Genomic DNA, 19,692 nt, shown 5'->3' with positions numbered 1-19,692 from the left:
ACGCCGCCGCATCTCCCACCTTCCGTATCGGGCATATTACTTACTCACTGACGCAGCTAGGCAGTCTGTGTAACCCTTGTCAATGTCTTACATGGGATTCTCGAAGGATTCGGCACAGGCCCACGGCCCACTGCATCATTAAACTGGAACGATTCTTCAACGGTTCATTAGACATTGACACATTCTATTTTACATACACATATGTCCCCACCAAAAGATATAAAACAAAAGAGTATATACAGAAAGCTCGACCAGCTCCTTCAGCCCGGGGCCCTTCTACTCCTCCAGCATCTTGGCCACCACGGGCGGCAAATCCTTGGCCTGCTTCGCCTCGGTCGTCGTCTGATAATCAGCCCAGCGCCACATGGGGACCTTGGCGTCGTAAATCTCGTCGATCTCGGCAAAGGTGCGGTTCTTGGTCTCGGGCATGAGGAAGAAGACGAAGAAGATGATGCCGACCATGCAGCCGGCGAAGATGAGATACGTCTTGGCGCCGAGGTTGGCGCCGTCGGCGGCCGTCAGCTGCGGCACGGCGATGGTGGTGATGACGGCGGTGGTCTGGGCCCAGGCGATGGTGTAGGACATGGTGTAGGAGCGCAGCTTGATGGTGGCGATCTCGGTGGGCATGACGTTGGAGAGCGAGTAGAAGGAGCTGGCCCAGAAGAAGTTGAAGATGAAGGAGAGGGCGGCGATGCCGAGGACCTTGGTCTTGTCGCCCATGTCGAAGGCGAGGCCGCCGGCGGCGACGTCGATGGCGAGCAGCATGGCCATGCCGGCGAGGGCGAGCGGGCGGCGGCCGAAGCGGTCGATGAGGAGCGGCGCGACCATGGTGCCGGCGAGGGTGCAGCACGAGGCGATGATGGTGAGGGCGAAGGGCGAGGCGACGCCGATGTCGACGAGGAAGACGGTGGCGTACGTGGTGGACAGGAAGACGCCGGAGCACTGGTTGAAGGAGAAGAAGGAGCCGGCGGTGATGGTGCGCTTGAGGTTCTGGCGGTCGAAGATGCTCCAGAAGGACACCTCGAGCGACTGGTTGCGCTCGTTGTCCTCGCACATCTTCATCATGCGCAGCTCGTCGCGCACCTCGGCGTCGCTGAAGCCGCGGAGCTTGCGCAGGCTGGCGAAGGCCTCGTCCATGCGGCCCTTGCCGATCAGCCACTGCGGGCTCTCGGGCAGCACCGCCGTGAGCGGGATCAGCACGACGGGCAGGCAGCACTGCACCGCGAGCGGCACCATGTACGACAGCTTGTCGAGCCGGGTGTGCGTGCCGTAGACGACCAGGGTGGCGACGACGCCGGCGAGCAGGTTCATGATGTTGATCGAGGCCACGACCCGGCCGCGGATGGCCACGGGCACCGTCTCGCCGAGGTACAGCGGCGCGGTCGAGTTGGCGATGCCCATGACGAAGGCGTTCCAGAACCGGCCGGCGATGAAGCCGCCCAGGCTGGGCGCGAACAGCTGCAGGAAGCAGCCGCCGATGGAGATGAAGTACGAGCCGACCAGCGGCCACTTGCGCCCGAACTTGTTGTTGAGCGGGTACGCCGCGAGCGCGCCGAGGATGGAGCCCACCAGCGGCACCGCGAACAGCAGGTTCTGGTTGCGGGCGGTGAAGACGAGCTTGTTGGTGGTCGGGTTGGGCCCCTGGTACCTGTCGACCTGTTTCAGGGGGTATCGCCGGTCAGTGACTGCTGGCTGGGCTGCGGGGGTGGGGACGGCGCAGCATGCGGGGAACTCACAAACGGCTCGAGCGCGACAATGGGCGAGATGACCTTGTCGTCGAATCCGAACAGGAACGAGGCGGCGGCGAAGACGGTGCATGTGGCGACCAGGAAGGCGTTGACGGCGCTGCCCTGCGGCTTGATGCTGACATCCTCGTGGTACTGCACCGAGCCGTCCGACTCCACGGGCGTCTTCTCCGTCATGACCGTCTGATCGGCTTCCTTAGACATGGGGGATGGTGGGTGCGCAGCACTGCGGGCGGGGTGTTCCGCTTATTTAGTAGTCGACCACGGGAAGCGGACCAAAGGCTGGATGACGCAGGGGAAGACGATCCGGGGGTAGGCTCCTACGAGGTTATATACGCGGGGCTACACCAGACGCATGGCGAGACAGAGCTGGGTCTCCAGATCCACGACGCATGCGACGACGCGCTTGGGAACCGCCAACTTGGACGCCAAGCGGGGGGCCGGAGCTGGGGTTGGGACGTGGTGGGACGACCCGGTTGCCTCACGCCCGGGGGATCTGGGGTCACGACGGCTGAGAGGAGAAATTTCGGAGAGCAGTCCGCTGCGCTGCACCAGAAAGTTACGCCGTGGAACCCAGGAACGGCGAAACTAAGGGGTGCCCGCCGTCTTGACTTCAGCCTTAGCCGCAACCGTGGCGCTCGCCTCTGCTGACACATGTCTGACCATCCAGAGCTTGCGCTGCGCCTCTCTACATAGTACGGATATCACTCGAAACGGCATCCAAGACGACGGGCATGAGAGCGGCCGGCGCTCGGGAAATTATGTGTGTGAATGCCATCGGTTTGAGAAATTAACGAAGCACTGTTACGTCGTGCGTCCATGCGCGGCCAAAGCCGTCTAAAGTATCTACATTTGTACCCTCGCTCGTCACGGGCTCCCGCTTCCAAATTAAGCAACATCTATGCGCACGACAAGCCGTCCCAGACCGAGCACCCGGTAACCTGGGCATCGCCCTCAGCAAACAACGCGAGCCCAACGCACCGCGCGTCCGACGTGTACACTCTCGTCGTGATGGCAGTGCGCTCGTTCACAAACACTTCCAGCACGCTGCCGTCGTAGAAGACCTGCACCCGCAGCTTCTCCTCCGACTCGGCCCCCGTCGAGACGTCCCGCGTCGTGAACAGGGTGTGGGGAGCATGTTCCGTCTGCATCTTCACCGCAGACTGCCCTCCCACGAGGTCGGGACGCTCCACGGCGAAATCCTCCTCTGCGGGGCTCCAGTACAGCTCGGTGCGGCACTCCACATCTGCGCTTCTGTTAGCTTCTGGAAACATGCATGGCGGGGCCGGGGGAGAGCGGAGGCGTGACCAACCTTCGGAGTGAAAAACGGCGATACCCACACGCGTGCAGGTCTGTGCCACTGCAAACTCGCCGTCTAGTTCCCACCTCGTACTCCTGAGGGGCACCTGGGTTCTCCCGTCGAGCGGGCCGAGTGACGCGGTAGGGAGATCCGTCTGCTGCGCGGAGCGGCGTAACTTTTGCAGCCTCCGGTCGGGAGATATCCTCATCGTGCGCACAGTCGACGTTCCGTGGGCGTCTGACTCGGTCTGAATCGATGTGATGGACTTGAGCTCTGACTTGCGGGCCTTGCGGACGTGGCGGAGTGTCATGAGGCCGGCGATCCTGGGCAACGAGAGGCAGCCGCTCCACTGTTGCTTGATTTGGAGTTCAACGGGGAGATCGTCCTCCGTGACCCAGCCAATGACGACCTGCTGCTGAGTCTCGGGGTCCCAGAAGCCATTGGCGGCGTAGAACAAGCCGTGGTCGAAAACGCCGCCATATGCGTAATCCACCAGCGCATTCGTGGTCGTCTGTCCCTCCCGGGACCGAATGTTTCCAGCAACCCAGAGCTGACCGCGAGGCGTCCGCTTACTTTCCTCTTGGCGGTAGACGGACTTGCATCCCTCAGCGCCAAGGATCAGGAATTCTTGGCTTGCACCGTCGCCATCCGTCAACGTCATGAAGTTGGTGACCTCCCAGTTCACGCCCAGGTCGCCAGACCAGTGCGATGGCCTCTTGTTCAGCCCAACGTCCATCAGCGGGCCAAGATACTCCCATTTGCTCAGATCTGAGGCATCCACTGCGTAGAGGAAAACGGTGGGCGTTCTTCCAACGAGACCACCGGAGATGGTGGCGAACAGCTTTCCATCAGCGTGTTCTCCACCAAGCGCTCGGGCCATGTTTGCCCACGATGCAACGTAGGGGTCTCTCCAACCAGTCACGGGAACATTCCTCGGGGGGCCGTTTAGAATGGGATTCCCCAGAGGCTTGCTCCAGGTCTTGCCACCGTCGGTGGACGTTGCGATTGCGAGCTTTTCGCTCCCGACGTTGTAGGGGAGCGTGTAGTGGATGGGAAGTTTGCTGACGGCGGTGTAGATGTAGGTCAGAGTGCCATCTTGAGCGCCGTTGGGTGCCGTGGGTCGGAAGCAGCCGGTGAAGACGCCAGCATGGTCATACGAAGTGTCCCGGCTGACGGTGGGCTTGGGTGCGACCTTCCAGGAAACCAGATCCCGCGAGGTCGAGTTGCCCCAAACGATGTCTCCCCACTCGGCACCGTCGGGATTCCACTGAAAACCGACATGATACTGACGGGTGGTCGGATCGTAGCCGGGAGCGCAAGGGTCGTTCATCCAGCCGGCGGGCGCGATGATGTGGTAAGAAGGCCTCCATCTCGAGTAGTCGTCTTGTTCGGGCGTGGTGGTGACTTCGGGTTCGTCCTTGGGCGCTGGGGCGAGGCAGTTGGTGATGCGCTCGATGAGCACGGTGCTAGACATTTTCGGCGGGCGGGCGCGGGGCAAGATCGCGTGAAACAGGCTCTGGATCAAAGGGCGACGAGGCAGAGCGACAGCAAGACGGGGTTGTGAGGAGTTGTCGAGAGTTGAAGCGCTGGGTGACGTAGTTATCTTAGCCAGACACGCGCCGACGTGCTGCCCACCGTCGGCAGGAACAACAGCACGCCTTGTCTGAGTGGCCAAACTGAGCTTCACGATGGGCAGGGGCCGAGGCTGCAAGCGGGAGCGCCGAACGGGGAAATGCGCCGGGGAAACTCAGGCCAAGTCTCCCCGATGATTCTCCTCCTCCCTCTGCTGCTCCTCCGCCAAAGCCTCCGCTACAATCTCCACGTCCAACATCCCCAGATCCCGCAACGTCGAGCCATATCAGCCGACCCCGCACGGCCGCGCGAGTCTGGGGGCCTGGAGCCGCGGCGCTTCCTCACCGCCGGGACTGACGCCATAACCGCGGAGCCCAAGACCCGGCAGCTTGGCAGGCCTCCCGTGGCAAGAGCCTCAGATGCCGTCAATTCCCATGTCTGGCCCCACCAGCGCCGAGAGCTTGCTCAGAAACGGATGCTGGCCTGCCCGGATCTTCTTGAAGAACTCGAGGAAGCCGTGGATGAGCGGGTCCGACGGAGACAGTGACGCGCTGGTGTTGTTGAAGGCATGCGGCGACAGCGCTGCCACCTGGGCCCCGTAGCTCATACTTTCGCTATAACGCTTGGCGGCGACGGCGCTTTCGACGACGCAGTACAGCTTCTCGATCTATTTTCCCGTCAGCCCAGCAACCTTTCGCATACGTCGTTTCATGCACTCACGAGGCCGACGCCGTGGACTTCCAAAGACGACAGCGACAAGCCCGAACAGACGCGCAGCGTGTTCTCGGCGATGGTCACGGCTTGGAACACCTGCAGGGCGGGATGTTCGGCCTGCGGCGACAGGATCTTGTGCGAGAGACAGAGGTTCCAGAAGCGATTCTGGAGCCACTGCTCGTTGACCATGAGGTCGGCAATCTGCGTGTCCTTGAGCGTCGCGCTCATGAACCAGCTGGGCGGCGTGTTGGTGAACAGCGAGGAATGGCCGCTGGTGTTTTGAATGCTGTGTCTCGTCAGGCTCTCGTGGATGGCGATGGCCATCTGCTCGTCCAGGAAGCGGCACCTGCCGCCCGTCTTGTCGCACTGGTTGTTCCAGCATCGCACAAAGTTCTCGTCGATGGGGTCGAACAGCGTCATCAGCCTCAGCAGGCCGAGCATGCCGTTCGACTCGGCCTCGTCGTGGATGACGATGCCCAGGTCGTCGCCGTCGGAAGCAGCCGACACCGACTCGAGCAGGGAACGGGTTTCCATGCTCGGGTGGCCGAGGAAGGTGATGGGATGCTTCTTCTCCAGTGCGTAGGCCCTGCATACAGTTAGCGCACCACACGTGCATCTCCCGGGGTCGGTCCAACCTCTCGGTGACGGCAAGTAGATAGTAGATGCGGAGGCGTTGCTGCTTCTGCTCGGGCTCGCAGTTGGCGTAGCACTCGGAGCGGCCCAGGCCGAAGACGGAGCCGAGCTCGACGGCTTCCTTCAGGCGGAACCAGGCGGCGTTGTGCTGGTTGCGCTGGAACAGGCAGGCAAAGAGGAAGACGCTGGTCAGGATGGCGTCCAGCGAGGGGTTCTCGCCGAACTCGACCGAGGCGCGCATCTTGACCGACTCGGACAACATGAAGTTGACCATGTTTTCACGTGACGCGGCCGAGGACCACTCGCTGATGCGGACGGGCTGGATGAGCGAGAAGGCGCTGAGGGCCAGCAGCATGGCGCCGAAGTCGGGATTGGTGCGGTGCTCCTGGCTCAGCAGGCGGGCGAAGATGGAGGAGCGCTTGAGGATGGGCAGGGTCGGGTACAGGCGCTCAAAGTAGACGTCGATCCAGCGGATGAGGTTCTCGTCGGTGATGCCCAGCGGCCAGATGCTGGTGGGGTCGGGCAGGCTCGGCGGGCCCTGCTGCTGCAGCGAGCCGGCCGAGGGGGGCTGCGGACGGGCGAGCAGCGAGAACATGGGGTCGTCGAAGGCGTTGGCCGAGGGCTGCTGCTGGGCGGACTGCGGCTGCGAGGCGGGCATCAGATACTCGTCCTCGCTCTGGGGCCACTGGTCCTGGGGCGGCTGGGGCTGGTGCGGCAGGCAGCCCAGCATGTCCCACGACGACACCATGGGCGGCGGGTCGAGCTGGTCGCCATCGGCGAGGTGGTCGACAGAGCGGCCGGGCGAGATGGTGGGAGTCTGCAGCTGCTCGGCACTCCGCCAACCCTGCTGCTGTCGGATTTCGGCTAGCCGTCTGCGGATCGGGGTCAGCACGCGGGGGGAGTGGCCGCATTCGCGGTTTTGCAGCGCTGTACCTTCCGGCCGGGCCTCTCTTGCGGTGCGGGGTCTGATATGTGCATTCAAAGTTGCGGGCAGTGCAGCTGGCGCAGGGCTGGGTCAGGTCGCACTACCACAGGCCACTTGCGTTAGTGAGGCCGGGGCGGATACGGCGCGCGCGAGGCTGGGTCACCTTGATTTTGCGCAGCCTGCACTTGTCGCACGCCTTCTTGGCCGCGGGCTGGGTCGGGTTCATGGCGAGGGCGCGCGCTGGGTCGCGATGGAGGAGGGAAGACGCAGCGCAGCGGTTCGAGCCAGGATTTCTTGGCCCCGGCCTGCGTCCGCTGCCGCTAGCTGGCTCCGCGGCCTCCACACCTCTGCCTGCCAGAATCACGCGCAGCCGTCCGCCCGGCGATCCAATGCCACTGAACCCGCACGCCCCGCCCGCAAAGCAGCCGTGCATCGCATCAAGACATGCAGCCTGCGCCCGCCCGCCACGCTTCCCACGTGCCCTGGCGAGCGCTGCGCGGCGACTCGGAGTCACGTGTGCGAAGTTGCGTCATCCGTGCCCCTCGCCAAGCCCGCGTCGCAGCGTCCGTCGCCCGCGTCACAGCGTCGCCCGCGAGACCGCTGCCACTCTGCCTCATCGCCATCCGCCATCCGCCACCATCTACGCCCACCGGCGCCGCCCTTCCCCGCAGCCCACGGATCCTCCGCTGCCAGTGCGCTGCGTCGCCCATGCTCGAGTCGCTCCTCTTCCATCGCACAGTCGCTCCACGCCCATACACTCCGTGAGCGGGCGCTGCTTCGGCCCAGGCCAGCATGGCAGCTCGATCGTGGCACGCGCCGCCGTGTCTCATGCCCGTGCCGCGCAAACAATAACAATGGTCTACACACAATGCACGAAGCTCTGCGCTAGGCCCGCATCATCCACGCCTGTCCGAAACGTGCAGTCTGATTTAGCAGTTGCAGATCCGCACGGCGTTCAGGGGCAACCATGTACGGCGAACGGCCCCAGCACAGCACCAGTGCCTTGGCTCTGTGCCTCAATGCTTCCCTCTTCTCTCACCCCCATTTCCCGCCTCATCGACGAGGCAGCCAACGATCGCAGCAACAGTCCCCGCTCATCCGCGAAATGCCTCCCTCACGCAACGACCAGCCGTCATCCCAGCCACGCTCTGTGCACGGTCCGTGCTGTGCTTGAAGATCGGAATAGGAACCATGTCCATCTTTTCTGCTGCTCGGCGCTTTCTAGTCCTCTAGCATGACTCTCGTCTCTGTTGGCCATGGTGTCCCATGAGTGAATGACTACACCCTCATCAAACCGCCTGCAGCATCACGGTGATTCCCATCCGATCTCGCAAGCAGTGGGCCCGCATTGATGCTACACATCCCCCACTGCATCGCCTCCCTGTTTTGCGTGCCTGGCCAATGAGTCAGCAGTCACAGCTCTCGCAGAGATCATCAGCGTGTGAAACCTACGCATCCCTCCTCTGCAGGCACACCGCCAGTGTGAGGGTCGCTGCAGCGCACACGATCAAGCCGACGGTAGCCGAGTTGCCCACCAGGAACCGCGGCGCGTAGTTGGTGTTGTACGTGATGAGCGGGATCCACGCGTTGAACGCATACGCCACCGAGTTGGTCGTCCCGAGGATGAATTTGCGCTCCAAGCTGTCGCCGGCGCAGTGCTCGTTGACCATAGTCAGGAAGACGGGGCCGGAGCCTTGAGCGAATCTGGTTCAAAGTCAGCGGGCTCTGAGGCAACGCGGTGAAAACGAACGGCGCTGGAGTGGATTCTTGTGCATACCCGGTGAGGTAGAAGGAGGCCCATTTGAGCCCGAACGGCACGCCGTCCCAGACGGCTAGGTTCGTGGCGGCGAAGAAACAGACGCCCAGCGAAAAGTAGACGATTGGCGCGCGCACCTGAAGCCCGTCGCTGACCCAGCCGTAGCACAGCGTCGTCACGATGGTGATTGCATTGATGACAGTGGGGTAAGTGTTGATCTCGGAGACCGAGTATCTGGATGGCATTAGCAATGAGCAGCCGGCGTCCTTCGGGCAGCTACCGGTCAAGGCTCTTCAGCCAGAGGTTCATGTAAGTTCCAATATTTTCGCTGCAAATGAAGAACCTGGTGGCTGTAAGCATCATCTGCACAAACTGCTACTGGTGAGCTCTCACGTGTAGTAAGCCGTGTACACCCAAAAGTGCCACTTTTTGAGGATGCGCCGCAGGCCTTTCATCGTGAACGGCTCTTCCAGGTGCTTCCCGGCTTTCCTCATGCGCTCGAGCGCGAGCTCTTTCTCCGCCGGCTTCAGCCAATGGACACGAGTGTTACTGGGCAGATCCGGAAGAGCGTAGTAGCCTAAAGCGTTCAGCTCTTTTCCAAGCGAACTGGGCCTTGAAACTCACCCCACACAGCCATTGGTAGAGTGATCACCCCGTCAAAGATGAAGAGCCACCGCCACCCCGCAAGGCCGTGGACGCCATTCATCCCTGTATGCAATGCAGCTTGCTGCTCTGGTCAGCCCGGGCATTTGGGACATGGTCACTCGCTTACAAGATACCCGCTGAACATGGATCCGATGAAGGCCGAGGCGAAGAAAATGCATGCCCTCTTACCAAGTTCTGTCCAGTCATTAGGATTGATCTTTGAGGGCAGTAGTGAACGGACCTTGCTTGGTATACCACCCGCCGAGTACCGTATGCACTGCAGGGTAGAATGTGCCTTCCGCCAGGCCAACCTGCTCAACGTCAGTCAACAAAATCACAACATCGGACGGCCGTCTCACCAGGAACCTGCAAGCGTATAGTTGATACGGGGTCTTGACGGCAGAGCTTGCAAACGTCACGACGACCCAGAATAGCTCCCAGCTTGGGCACCACAACGACAAGCGCACTGAACAGCGTCAGCGTGCGCAGCTCCACTGTGAACAGCGGAACTACCTCTTGTGCAGATCAGCTGCGAAGGGACCTGGGAGACGACGTAGCCACTGCGCTTTCTGTCAGCCGACCACACATGACCCCATTCCTCATCCCACACTTACATCGTCCACATAGTCGTGAAAGTCTGATACTGATTCCCCACGACGTCCAGCTCCTCCTTCATCCCCGACACATACGCATTCGCTACCATCAGTCCAATCAGACAACACGACACGACACCGATTCAATGGCTCCCGGGACGCTCGCTTACATAGATTATTCGAATTCAGGTTCTTCGAAAAATATGAAAAGCCGGCCCACGTGAGGATGAAGAAGTCGATCTTGGCGATGAACCGGCGCTCCTCCGGGCTGCGGTCGAAGCTGTCCCACACGAGCTCTCGGACGCGGCGCCGCAGAGGCTTGCATTGATTGTTGATGGGCGAGGAAGGTATCGATGTGACTGCGGTTGCGGCAGCGCCGACTTTGGGAGGAGGCGGCGACATAGATTTTTCTGTTGTTAGAGAACTTTGTCCAAGATTGCGGCGAAGTGCCGCGGCAAGAGGGGAAGCTTGTTCGAACGACAGGCTTCGGCAATTGTTTGGCGGTGCCGTGGGGTGTTGGGAGCACGCAATATGCGGGAGGATGATGTTTTGGGGTTATCGTGGCCGGTACGACCATGTGATTGGGCGACGATGGGAACGTCGTGGATGTTCGGGCTGCTGTCGTAAGCTTCTCAGTACTCCGTTCCGTTGATAAGTTGTATGTTCTTATAACTATACGGAAATTCTATGATTCAATTACAGTATTGTTCTTAATCCGATTTTTGATTTGAGAAATCATATTTCGATCATCTTGTACATACATCCGCCAAACCTATTTACCATTCTGTACACTCATCCCGCACTTGCATACTGTGTTGCATAGAAGTATTTCCCTGCCTGCGTTCACTTCCGTCGCCGCATCGGATCCTGTCCCGGACCCATTGAGCTTGTAACATCTTGCACCACTCCACACCGTCCTACAACTGTGGTCTAACACGCAGCAGTAATATATAGTATGGGCGCGGTTTCTATCGCTCTAGGTGCTTTGCGAACTATCATGATGTTGGTCAACCAATCATTGCCCACCCCTCAGCAATTTGTGTTGGTGCTCACGACAACCAATGGCCCCCAAGTGAAAACAGAAGCAAAACTTGTTTTTGTGTTAAATGACAGCAGTGGCGCTAACAGACTATGAACAGCGCAGACCGGGGGCTAGATGTAAAGCTACAGTACAAAGCTCCATGGTGCAACCGCTCTGCCTTACACTTCGACAGTCGCAAGCGATGCGAGGGAGTTGTGCTTTCCGCCCCCAGTCTCGATGGCCACATCAAGTCACTCAAGCTCTTCTTCGCCGGAGATTAAATCAGCACCTACCTTCAATCGAGCACCTGGATCAGGGACTGGCAGTCCTCGCACAAGTACGCATGAATCAAAACAAGATCAGGGAGAGTATTCGAGAATTCCGTCCGATACCTCCGATCCTCATTCAACAAATCAGCACGGACTGGAAGGCAGCAACTCGGCAGAACACAGCAAACCTGTCCCCTTGAAGACACACAGAAGATCCACACGAACGCAGGGTTTGTGGCTTTGGGAAATAGGTGGATCACTCCTCAGCATATCATGCATGGTTGCGATCCTCATCATTCTCCGCTACCTACACGACCAACCTCTTTCTAAATGGGCGCTTAACTCTGTGTCACCCAATGCAGTGATATCGATACTCGTTACCACCGGAAAGACATCCATGCTACTCGCGGTTGCAGCCGGGATAGGTCAATTGAAATGGCGACACTTTCAACATGTGCGGCCACTCAACGAGCTGAGCATCTTCGACGAAGCAACTAGGGGCCCATGGGGCGCTCTCGACTTCCTGTACACTATGCGAGCACGAAATGGCACGGCTACTGCCACCTTGGGAGCGTTCGTGATACTCCTTTCACTCGCCATGGATCCGTTTTCTCAGCAACTTATTACTTTCTACACACGGAATGTTCCCCAAGACGGAGTCGCGCCTTGGTTAGCAACAGCTACGGCTTATGACCATAGCCACACCGTGGTTGGTGAGCCTACTCCACGAACGAGTTAGCGAATCGGCATATCTGATTGACACCTGGTAGGGACGGACAACGTCGGTTTCCAAAGCGCGATCGTCACGGCTCTCCTTGGGTCGCCTCTTCCATTCACATATGTCTGCACCACGGGAAACTGCTCTTGGCCAGACTTTGACACGCTTGGTATATGCAATACATGCCGAAACGTAACTGCAGACAGCACAGTCGAGAAATTTGTTCTTCGAGCCGTAGACCACTCGAAGGACGAGAACGGCACAGACGCGGTGGCCAATGTGTACACCACACCGGGGGGCGTTCTGCTCAACGTATCTGCTCCATACCAAATCAATACTACGGACGATTCACTTCCATTTCTGATCGACGAAGGCTCTCTAATAACCGGTAATGTGACTGAAGCTGCTTTCAACGGGGCCCTAAGTTGGAACGGAAGCATCATCACTTTCGCCGTGGCAAATACCTCAAGAACGCCCGATGCGTCAGAACCAGCTGGAAATGGCATCAACGGGCGAAAGACGTTGGTGTACAACCCAGCCGCCGATATACTGGAATGTTCCATAGAATGGTGCGCGAAGTCATTCAGAAACGTCAAAGTGGTAAGCCTCCACGCAAGCACCCTCGCCGCATCCCACTGACAAAAGACACGACCAAAAGGCAAACGGATCCCTAAACGACTACACAGTCTCCAGCGTCCCACTAACCCCCGACGCCGCACACTCCACCCTCGACGACACCTTCTCCCTCAACAGCACGCTCGCCTTCACCGCCGCAGGCATCCCCGACACGGCCTTCACCGTCGCGGTGACAGACTCCTTCGACGTGCAGGGCTACCTGGGAGCCTTCTTCTCCTTCCGCGTCGACCCCAGCGTCGATTCCGGATTGTCCTTCAACACGGGCTTGAGCCTCTTGACGCGGCAGAACACATCGGCCGCCGTCGCCGCCGTCGCCGATGCGTTGACGCTCCAGCTACTCGTCGGGCCAAACTCGACGCACCACCAAGGTACGGCGTACACTGCGGTGGTTTACGTCGGGGTCCGCTGGCTGTGGATCATACTGCCTGCAACGCTGTGCGTGCTCGGCGGGCTGTTTCTGGGGTTGAGCTTGAGGCTGGCGGGGCGGCATCGCGCGACGTTTGGGTGGAAGTCTGACGTTGTTCCGTTGATGTTTCACGGTCTGAGCGGGTGGGGTGATTTGGGGGTTGATGACGGTCGGGAGATGGATGCCCTGGCGAAGGGGATGAGGACGAGGTTGGCGAGGGATGAGGGTGGGGAGTTGAAGTTTGTGAAGGTGAAGGAGGAATGATGTGGTTAGTCCAGTGGGACCACTCATCTGTTGACAATCGTTGGCGCGGCACCATTGCCAAAATAGTTTAACATAACGCAAAACCCTGCAGGGGAGCTGAGAGACAATCTACACCCTACAAAGCCTCCCATCCCTCTCCACCCACTCATCACTCCCCACCATCGTCGGCCCGTAAAACAACCCCTCCGGATCCCAAGCCCCCTTCACCTCCCTCAACCTCTCATAATTCACCCCATAATAATCCTCCTTCCAGTTCGGATTCAGATAACTCGCCTCATTCAAATACGTCCCACTCCCCGGCGTCAACGCCTCCAACCTCGGCACCACCACCTCATTCAACGCCCTCTCCCTCTCCCGATTAACCTCGTCCGCGGCCGCAAAATCCCACGGCACAGCCGCCAGCACCGAAACCAAACTGCCCCTCCACTGCGGCAACAACGCATTCGGCGCCACCGCCCTCCGCGCATCCGTCCCCCTCATCGCCACCCCCGCCAGAATCAGCCCCGGCACCGCCCCCTCGCCCCCCCTCAACTCCCTCAACGCCCCCGCCACCGCCGTCCCGTTATCCCGCTCCACCACCTCCCGCGGAACCAGCCTCCCCCCCATCATCACGTTGATGTTCATCGTCCCCCGCGGGATCGGCCCCAGATACGCGTCGTAGTGCTCTTCAAACGTCGCGAAGCTCGTCACGTTGTACGAAAACGGCACGCCCAGCGCCGTCAGCTCCTCCACGAACGGCGCCATCGCGGCCCGCGTGTCCGCCTCGTCCGCCCCCGGCAGCGTCAGCGGCAGGATGCGGAAGCCGGCCGCGGACAGGCTGAAGCCGACGTGGCCGCCCAAGTCGACGATTTGCGGCAGCGCCGCGAGGAAGGCGCGGACGGCGTTCCAGTAGGCGTCGGCCTCAGCGGCGCTGCTGCTGCTGTTAGCCGCGGGGCTCGCGAAGGCCAGCGCCGCGCCGCCGACGCGCTGGTCGGGGAAGACGCGGATGGTGACGGCGGCGGCGACGGCGTAGGCGCCGGGCCCGCCGCCGGACATGGCCCAGTAGAGGTCCGGGTGCTCGGTCGGGGTCGCGGTGAGGAGGGCGCCCGCGGCGGTGACGACGTCCCAGGCGAGGACTTGGTCGGCGCCCATGCCGTGGGTGGACGACAGCGCGCTGTGGCCGCCGCCTTGGGTCCAGCCGCCGACGAGGCCGACGGTGGGGCAGTTGCCGACGAGGGCGACGAGGTTGCTGGCGCTGGCGGCGGAGAGGGCGTCGGTGCCGCGGACGCCGGCGGCGAGTTTGAGGGCCGGGCCGGTGTAGGTGGTGGAGGGGTCGGTGTAGTTGCGGATGAGGGCGATGTCGCGCATGTTGTGGGTCCAGAGGCTGAGGGAGCCGGTGCCGGTGCTTTTGCCGAGGAAGCTGGTGGGGGGGTGTTAGGGAGGGGTGGAGTGCGGGGGAGGGGAGGGGACTTACTCGTGCCCGGTGTTGCGGACGACGAGGCGGATGTTGTTTGCGGCGGCGAACTTGACGCCGGCGGCCATGTCGGAGGCGGAGGTCACGTTGATGGAGTAGACGGCGTCCTGGCCGAGTTCGCACGGCTGCTCGCGCGGGGTGTAGGGAGTGCAGTTTTGCCAGACGGGGTCCATCATGGCTGTGGGCGCGTCTTGGCTGGACTATGTCAGTCGTGTTCAGTTGCGTGTTTCTGGTTTGGACTCACAATACGAGTGGCCAAACCCATTCCGACTTGAGCTCCGTGCAGGCTGCTTCGTCGTAGTCCGGGTCGTGGCAGACGTGTGCCAGCGGTTTGTTGGCGATAAGCTTGCCGGACACGGTGGTGTTGAGCTCTGCCCAAGCCTCGGCCGCCGGCCAGCAAGCATCACCGGGAATGCATTTACAGTCGGTCGAGTTTTGGGCAGTGACTGCAATTGCCGAAAACAAAAGCGCGTTGAGAGCGACAGTGCAAGAGTATGAAACGCGCATCATCCTGACAGCCCCTGGAAGATGAAGAAAGGTAGAGGAATGACAGTGGGTGAATAGGCTGCATCTATATATTAAGCATTTTGTTAGTGTGCATGAAGGATGCGGGGACAGCTACCCGCTCTGGAAAGGCCCCAACGGCTAAATCCAAGCAAACTTCTAGGCCTCGTACTTATCGTCGGACTGGCCCCCAATGCTGAGCTTATTTACGCCTCGTTCCTTTGCCACGAAAACATTCTCAAGCCCTCCATCACCAATGAAGATGTTGCTCGACAGAGACACGTCTCACAGCATGTGGGTCTGCCGAGGCAGAAGACCCCCACCCCCTGTACTCTTAAGGGAAGGTTGCACCCCTGTTCAGCCAGCCAATGACAAGACCGATCAGAGAGACAAAAGCACCCCTGCTCACGGCTTGGCTTGCGCTCCCACCATCTCATCCGGATTTGAGAGATAAGTGAGATACGAAGCCTTCCCAAAGTATGAGACGTAGGCATCCGCCTTGCGCGAGTCACTTGCCCAGGGACTCAACCAGCGAGACGCAAGCTTCAGTCACCGCGTGTCTTAGGCTTCGTATCGCGTGACTAGACACGACAGCTTGATAACTAGGCGCGTAGACTATGTGTTGCCTCGAACTTGTCAAAGGCTGCACCGAATTGTCCAAGCGACGGTGCCGGCGATTTCGCCAGAAGCTCGACGAGGCTGTTGGTCAAGCACGCGATGCCTTTGTATGCCGTGTTCCCGCCGATCCCGGCGTTGATGGTGGCCTGCAGGTGATGCTCCAATGCGGAATCACGGCGGATGGATGAATCAAACTCACCTTGTGTATTGCGTCTCCGACCTGCAGAACAATACGCCCATCATTTCTTCCGCACACCCTCTTCCAGCGGCACCATGGATGCTTTTACGCGTGCATCCCACAGATCCTTGATCTTGTAAGTCGTACAAACGTGCTTGTCTCCGTACTCTTCAACTGTTTGTTCCATGTCCTCTTCTCCGAATCACGGACAATCTGGAGTCCGCACTGGCACAGGAAGCTTGACATACAGAAACCAGAAGATGAGTCCTGGAGCACCTGTCGCTGCTATGGCAGAGTATTAGTCGTAGAAAACGTTGTGTACGGTCGCATCCGGCATCGCGGGCGCATTGGCGTCATTGTGGGAGACGGCGGAGATGACGTACTTATACTCGGCGACGAATCCTAACCGGTTGACTAAGCAATTTGAACAAAACGCAAGCATCGGAGTGGACACACCTGCTCCTAGCGGGACCCAGAGCTCCTCGATTAGGGGCATGTGCGTGTTGAGATAGTAATTAAAGTTACAGTTCTTGTGCGGGTAGTTGGGGTAGAGGATTGTTGATGTGAAAGTCATTTTTGTTGTTGTGGTGCGGTTGGGTTTCTGCTGGGGCGCAGGGTAGGAACGGGGTGGAGTGCGCGGAAGGGAATGTCTCGAGGCACGTGGCTGAGGATGTTGCTACCGTGTGGCTCTTGGATGAACTATGGTACTACATTTATGGGGGGGAATAACTACCTTTTACCAAGCTCGGAATGTTGTCCAGTCTTAAGAATGTGCTGGTAACACTCGACTACGATAGGCTAACATTCCCTTGTAGAACTCTTCGCAGCCCCACCTCCATATTCCGGTGAGGATTGGTGTGGCCATGTTCTTCTCTTCCATCATCTATGATTCCCCAAAACCCTCGATGCCGATTACAGTCGCTCGGGTGGATATCCCGGTCCCAGTTGTCCCCTCGACTCACTTGCACAGCCCCACCCACCTAGGCAACTGCCGTGAAACTCAAAAGAACAGCTGACACAAGCAGAGTGGCCGCAAACAGGACAGTCATATTCCCACATATTGACCCGATTCCCGCCGGTGCAGCACCCGCAACAATACCAAACCTAGCCAATGTTCATTCTGGTAACATGGAATCCCGAATTTGCTACAAAATGAGACTTGTGCATTGCGGTCCCTGGGTTCTGACCGGTGTCGGCCTTCATCTATTTTCCGCAGTGGGGCTTTACTCAATAAACTACAGACGTCTGTAAGTGGTGAGTGTCAACATACCTGGATGATTTCGAAGCGAGCTGAAAATTTTGTTGTGATTTGCAGTTGTATTTAGATGATGTAGCTGCGGTAGAGCTTATGTCTTGACATTCAAAAGAGACGGAACAATGTCGGTGTGGCAGATAGTAAAGGCTGTGGGGGCGAGACGCGCTGGACGAACACATTTTTCGATTGCAGGGAGAGCTATTTTCCAGCTGATAGAGCGTACTTCACATGTATGTACCAACACGAAAGAGGTTTTTTGCCCCTTACGGCTTGTGCGACTCTTTGCGAACTTCAGTTGGTGGCAACGGGTACCTTTCGCCTTCCTCATCGAGAGCTCGTGTGCATGACACTTCAGCCGATCATTACCTATTAGAGCGTACACAATGTCCTCTTGCGGCCAAGGGGCTCGGTGACTTATCTGATTGGCCTGCTCGTGCGCCTGCGAAGCTGAGCGAGTCTCAACTCTGATAAGATGCGGGGAAGCAGGACTGACGACAAACTCAAGCTCCAGCCCGCGAATCAACCAAAGTAACCCGATCGACCCAAGGCTGGCCGAAGCTAGTATGTCGCCGCAACGACCTGGCCCGAGTGGTGTCAGCGACCCTGCCGAAACGCACCAGTTGGCTTTTCGCACTGCGGCGCCAGCGTTCCACACCGCTACCGCAAGCGGGAACAGCCCGCGGAGACCTCTCCTCTTCGTCCACGTAGACGCGGCGAGCGAGCAGGAAAAGACGAAGCCGCGTGCGCGCTCAATCAAACGCGAGATTCGAAGCCACGTCCAGTTTCATGTGAACGAGAAGAAGCGGCGAAGCGGGATACAACAATGGACCCGGAATCTCCGGCAGTCAGCCGCTGTTGCAACAAGTCTGGGTCGGCAAACAATTCGGGGCATTGGCTCGGGACGGCTCGACCCGTTCGAAACGCGGCCGGTGAAGGAGACGCCTTTTTATCGCAGCATGATGGATTTTTGTAAGAGAAATGCTCGGGAGTTCGCCTTCTCCTAGCTGACGTGGCATCCCAGATTTCCACGACATGCCCGCTCAGGCTCCATACGCTTACGGTGAGTGTTTCAAGGGGGATTTTATGCCACGCGACTGATGAATACCAGATGACGTGGCAGTAACGTCACCAAAGTGGGCAGAGTCTCTCTGGCGGGTCAGTGGCTTCGAACCGGTTTCGTTTTTTGCAATAATCCACTTCGTCGCTATACTATACGGCAAATTGCGTGGAGTCGATATGACCACCGAAGTCGTAATATGGGAGCAACGAGCACATTCCATGGTCACGGAATTTCTCGCGTCTGGACGTCCAATATCCGACCCGATAGCTTGTGCAGTCGGCGCTCTGGCGCTGTGTGCAGTAAGCGCCGTCTTTCCGTCTAGGGCTGTATCCTTACTTACAACATAGTAGAGCAACGAGGGCTCATGGGAGATTGCCGACATGCACTACACCGGTTTGTTCGCTCTCACCCATGCTCGAGGCGGACTCGAAGCATTCGCACCAGTCATACAAAGCGGACTCATCTGGTGCGAGAATGATTATGCGATGCGCCACATGACGGTCCCGGCTTTTCACCAAGAGCTTTCTCCGCGAAGCGTGCAGCAGTGGCTCGAAGCCTTTCCGCCCGAGCTGCGACGGCAAGCATCACTTCGCCATCAGTCGGGCCAGCGCCGGCTTCCGACGGTTGGAGCGGATTTGGACTCGATACTGCTCAGCCTGCACCACCTGAGCATCGCACAGGAGCCATCATGGAATGCGCGCATGAACAGGCCGGCGATGCGCAAAACCTTCTACGACTCAGAACACAAGCTCCTAGTTATCCTGGCGGATTCCAAAACTCGCCAAGAGAGATCGCCGACCTTGTCGGCAGCCGAGAGAGTACGCTCCGCCGTAGCTCAGACAGCACAGCTCTTCCTCCTTGCCGCGCTGAGAGAGATGCCGCTGCAAACGGCCGTGAATAATCTCCTCGTTGAGCGACTCCACACCACGGTGTCCGCTCCCGGTTTTATCGACCAGTGGATACGGACAGCGCATCTGCACGGCTTGCTCTGGGTTCTCTTCGTTGGATGGGCCGTCTCCACGAAAGACAGCCGCATCGTATCGCCGCGGCAGTGGTTCGAAGAGCATCTCACGCAACTCATGTGGCAGCTAGATCTGCGCTACGAGGACTTGGAGGAAGTTCTCGCACAGTTCCCGTCCACGGACGCCTTCTGCAGAGAGCCTCGCCGCCAGCTACAATCCCGGTCATCTGTGGTAGACGAGACATGTCTGGTGTCATCGGAATCGTGGTGGTAAAAACCTTGGATGCTAAGCTGCATGATGAGGCCGGAGCGATTTCGGAGGTTGAAGTGAGGAAGATGGAGAGACGGTTGGCGAAGGAGGCGTTGCTTGTGGTGACGTCGTCGGGTTTTAATGTCGTGGCCGCGCTGGAGTTGGCGAAGGAGCAAGGGCTAGGGAAGACGGTGGTCATGGTTATTTGTGATACGG

The 19,692-nt window shown here is 59.2% G+C and overlaps 8 protein-coding genes across 8 annotated transcripts; 2 read left to right on the top strand and 6 right to left on the bottom strand.

Annotated features, from left to right (window-relative positions):
• Nucleotides 1-276: 276 nt before the first annotated feature.
• Nucleotides 277-1,949, bottom strand: BKCO1_2500057 (sugar transporter; the record flags this gene model as incomplete). The annotated part of the gene is made up of 2 exons (XM_020273307.1): nt 277-1,656; nt 1,737-1,949. The coding sequence occupies 2 exons, from the start codon at nt 1,947-1,949 to the stop codon at nt 277-279; spliced, it is 1,593 nt and encodes a 530-aa protein (XP_020130412.1).
• A 695-nt stretch (nt 1,950-2,644) lies between these two features.
• On the bottom strand, nt 2,645-4,519 carry BKCO1_2500056 (glycoside hydrolase family 32 protein; the record flags this gene model as incomplete). The annotated part of the gene is made up of 2 exons (XM_020273306.1): nt 2,645-2,991; nt 3,058-4,519. 2 exons carry the CDS (start codon nt 4,517-4,519, stop codon nt 2,645-2,647), a joined length of 1,809 nt encoding a protein of 602 aa, XP_020130306.1.
• A 513-nt stretch (nt 4,520-5,032) lies between these two features.
• BKCO1_2500055 (c6 transcription factor) lies at nt 5,033-7,115 on the bottom strand (the record flags this gene model as incomplete). Its single annotated transcript, XM_020273305.1, has 5 exons — nt 5,033-5,284; nt 5,338-5,917; nt 5,967-6,836; nt 6,898-6,989; nt 7,053-7,115. 5 exons carry the CDS (start codon nt 7,113-7,115, stop codon nt 5,033-5,035), a joined length of 1,857 nt encoding a protein of 618 aa, XP_020130410.1.
• A 1,128-nt stretch (nt 7,116-8,243) lies between these two features.
• On the bottom strand, nt 8,244-10,285 carry BKCO1_2500054 (major facilitator superfamily transporter; the record flags this gene model as incomplete). Its single annotated transcript, XM_020273304.1, has 12 exons — nt 8,244-8,283; nt 8,342-8,593; nt 8,667-8,879; nt 8,926-8,988; nt 9,039-9,222; nt 9,270-9,372; nt 9,418-9,485; nt 9,532-9,601; nt 9,650-9,756; nt 9,804-9,850; nt 9,905-9,986; nt 10,054-10,285. 12 exons carry the CDS (start codon nt 10,283-10,285, stop codon nt 8,244-8,246), a joined length of 1,461 nt encoding a protein of 486 aa, XP_020130411.1.
• A 1,165-nt stretch (nt 10,286-11,450) lies between these two features.
• BKCO1_2500053 (uncharacterized protein) lies at nt 11,451-13,197 on the top strand (the record flags this gene model as incomplete). The annotated part of the gene is made up of 3 exons (XM_020273303.1): nt 11,451-11,886; nt 11,944-12,491; nt 12,550-13,197. The coding sequence occupies 3 exons, from the start codon at nt 11,451-11,453 to the stop codon at nt 13,195-13,197; spliced, it is 1,632 nt and encodes a 543-aa protein (XP_020130307.1).
• A 108-nt stretch (nt 13,198-13,305) lies between these two features.
• On the bottom strand, nt 13,306-15,160 carry BKCO1_2500052 (fad binding domain protein; the record flags this gene model as incomplete). Its single annotated transcript, XM_020273302.1, has 3 exons — nt 13,306-14,596; nt 14,651-14,845; nt 14,895-15,160. 3 exons carry the CDS (start codon nt 15,158-15,160, stop codon nt 13,306-13,308), a joined length of 1,752 nt encoding a protein of 583 aa, XP_020130308.1.
• A 1,088-nt stretch (nt 15,161-16,248) lies between these two features.
• On the bottom strand, nt 16,249-16,524 carry BKCO1_2500051 (uncharacterized protein; the record flags this gene model as incomplete). The annotated part of the gene is made up of 2 exons (XM_020273301.1): nt 16,249-16,352; nt 16,407-16,524. The coding sequence occupies 2 exons, from the start codon at nt 16,522-16,524 to the stop codon at nt 16,249-16,251; spliced, it is 222 nt and encodes a 73-aa protein (XP_020130413.1).
• Nucleotides 16,525-17,768: 1,244 nt separating this feature from the next.
• Nucleotides 17,769-19,500, top strand: BKCO1_2500050 (uncharacterized protein; the record flags this gene model as incomplete). Its single annotated transcript, XM_020273300.1, has 4 exons — nt 17,769-18,174; nt 18,227-18,265; nt 18,314-18,564; nt 18,616-19,500. 4 exons carry the CDS (start codon nt 17,769-17,771, stop codon nt 19,498-19,500), a joined length of 1,581 nt encoding a protein of 526 aa, XP_020130414.1.
• Nucleotides 19,501-19,692: the final 192 nt, after the last annotated feature.

The sequence above is a fragment of the Diplodia corticola genome (genome assembly GCF_001883845.1).
Source record: "Diplodia corticola strain CBS 112549 chromosome Unknown scaffold25, whole genome shotgun sequence".
Taxonomy (NCBI): domain Eukaryota; kingdom Fungi; phylum Ascomycota; class Dothideomycetes; order Botryosphaeriales; family Botryosphaeriaceae; genus Diplodia; species Diplodia corticola.
This window is presented reverse-complemented; position numbering and strand designations above follow the sequence as displayed.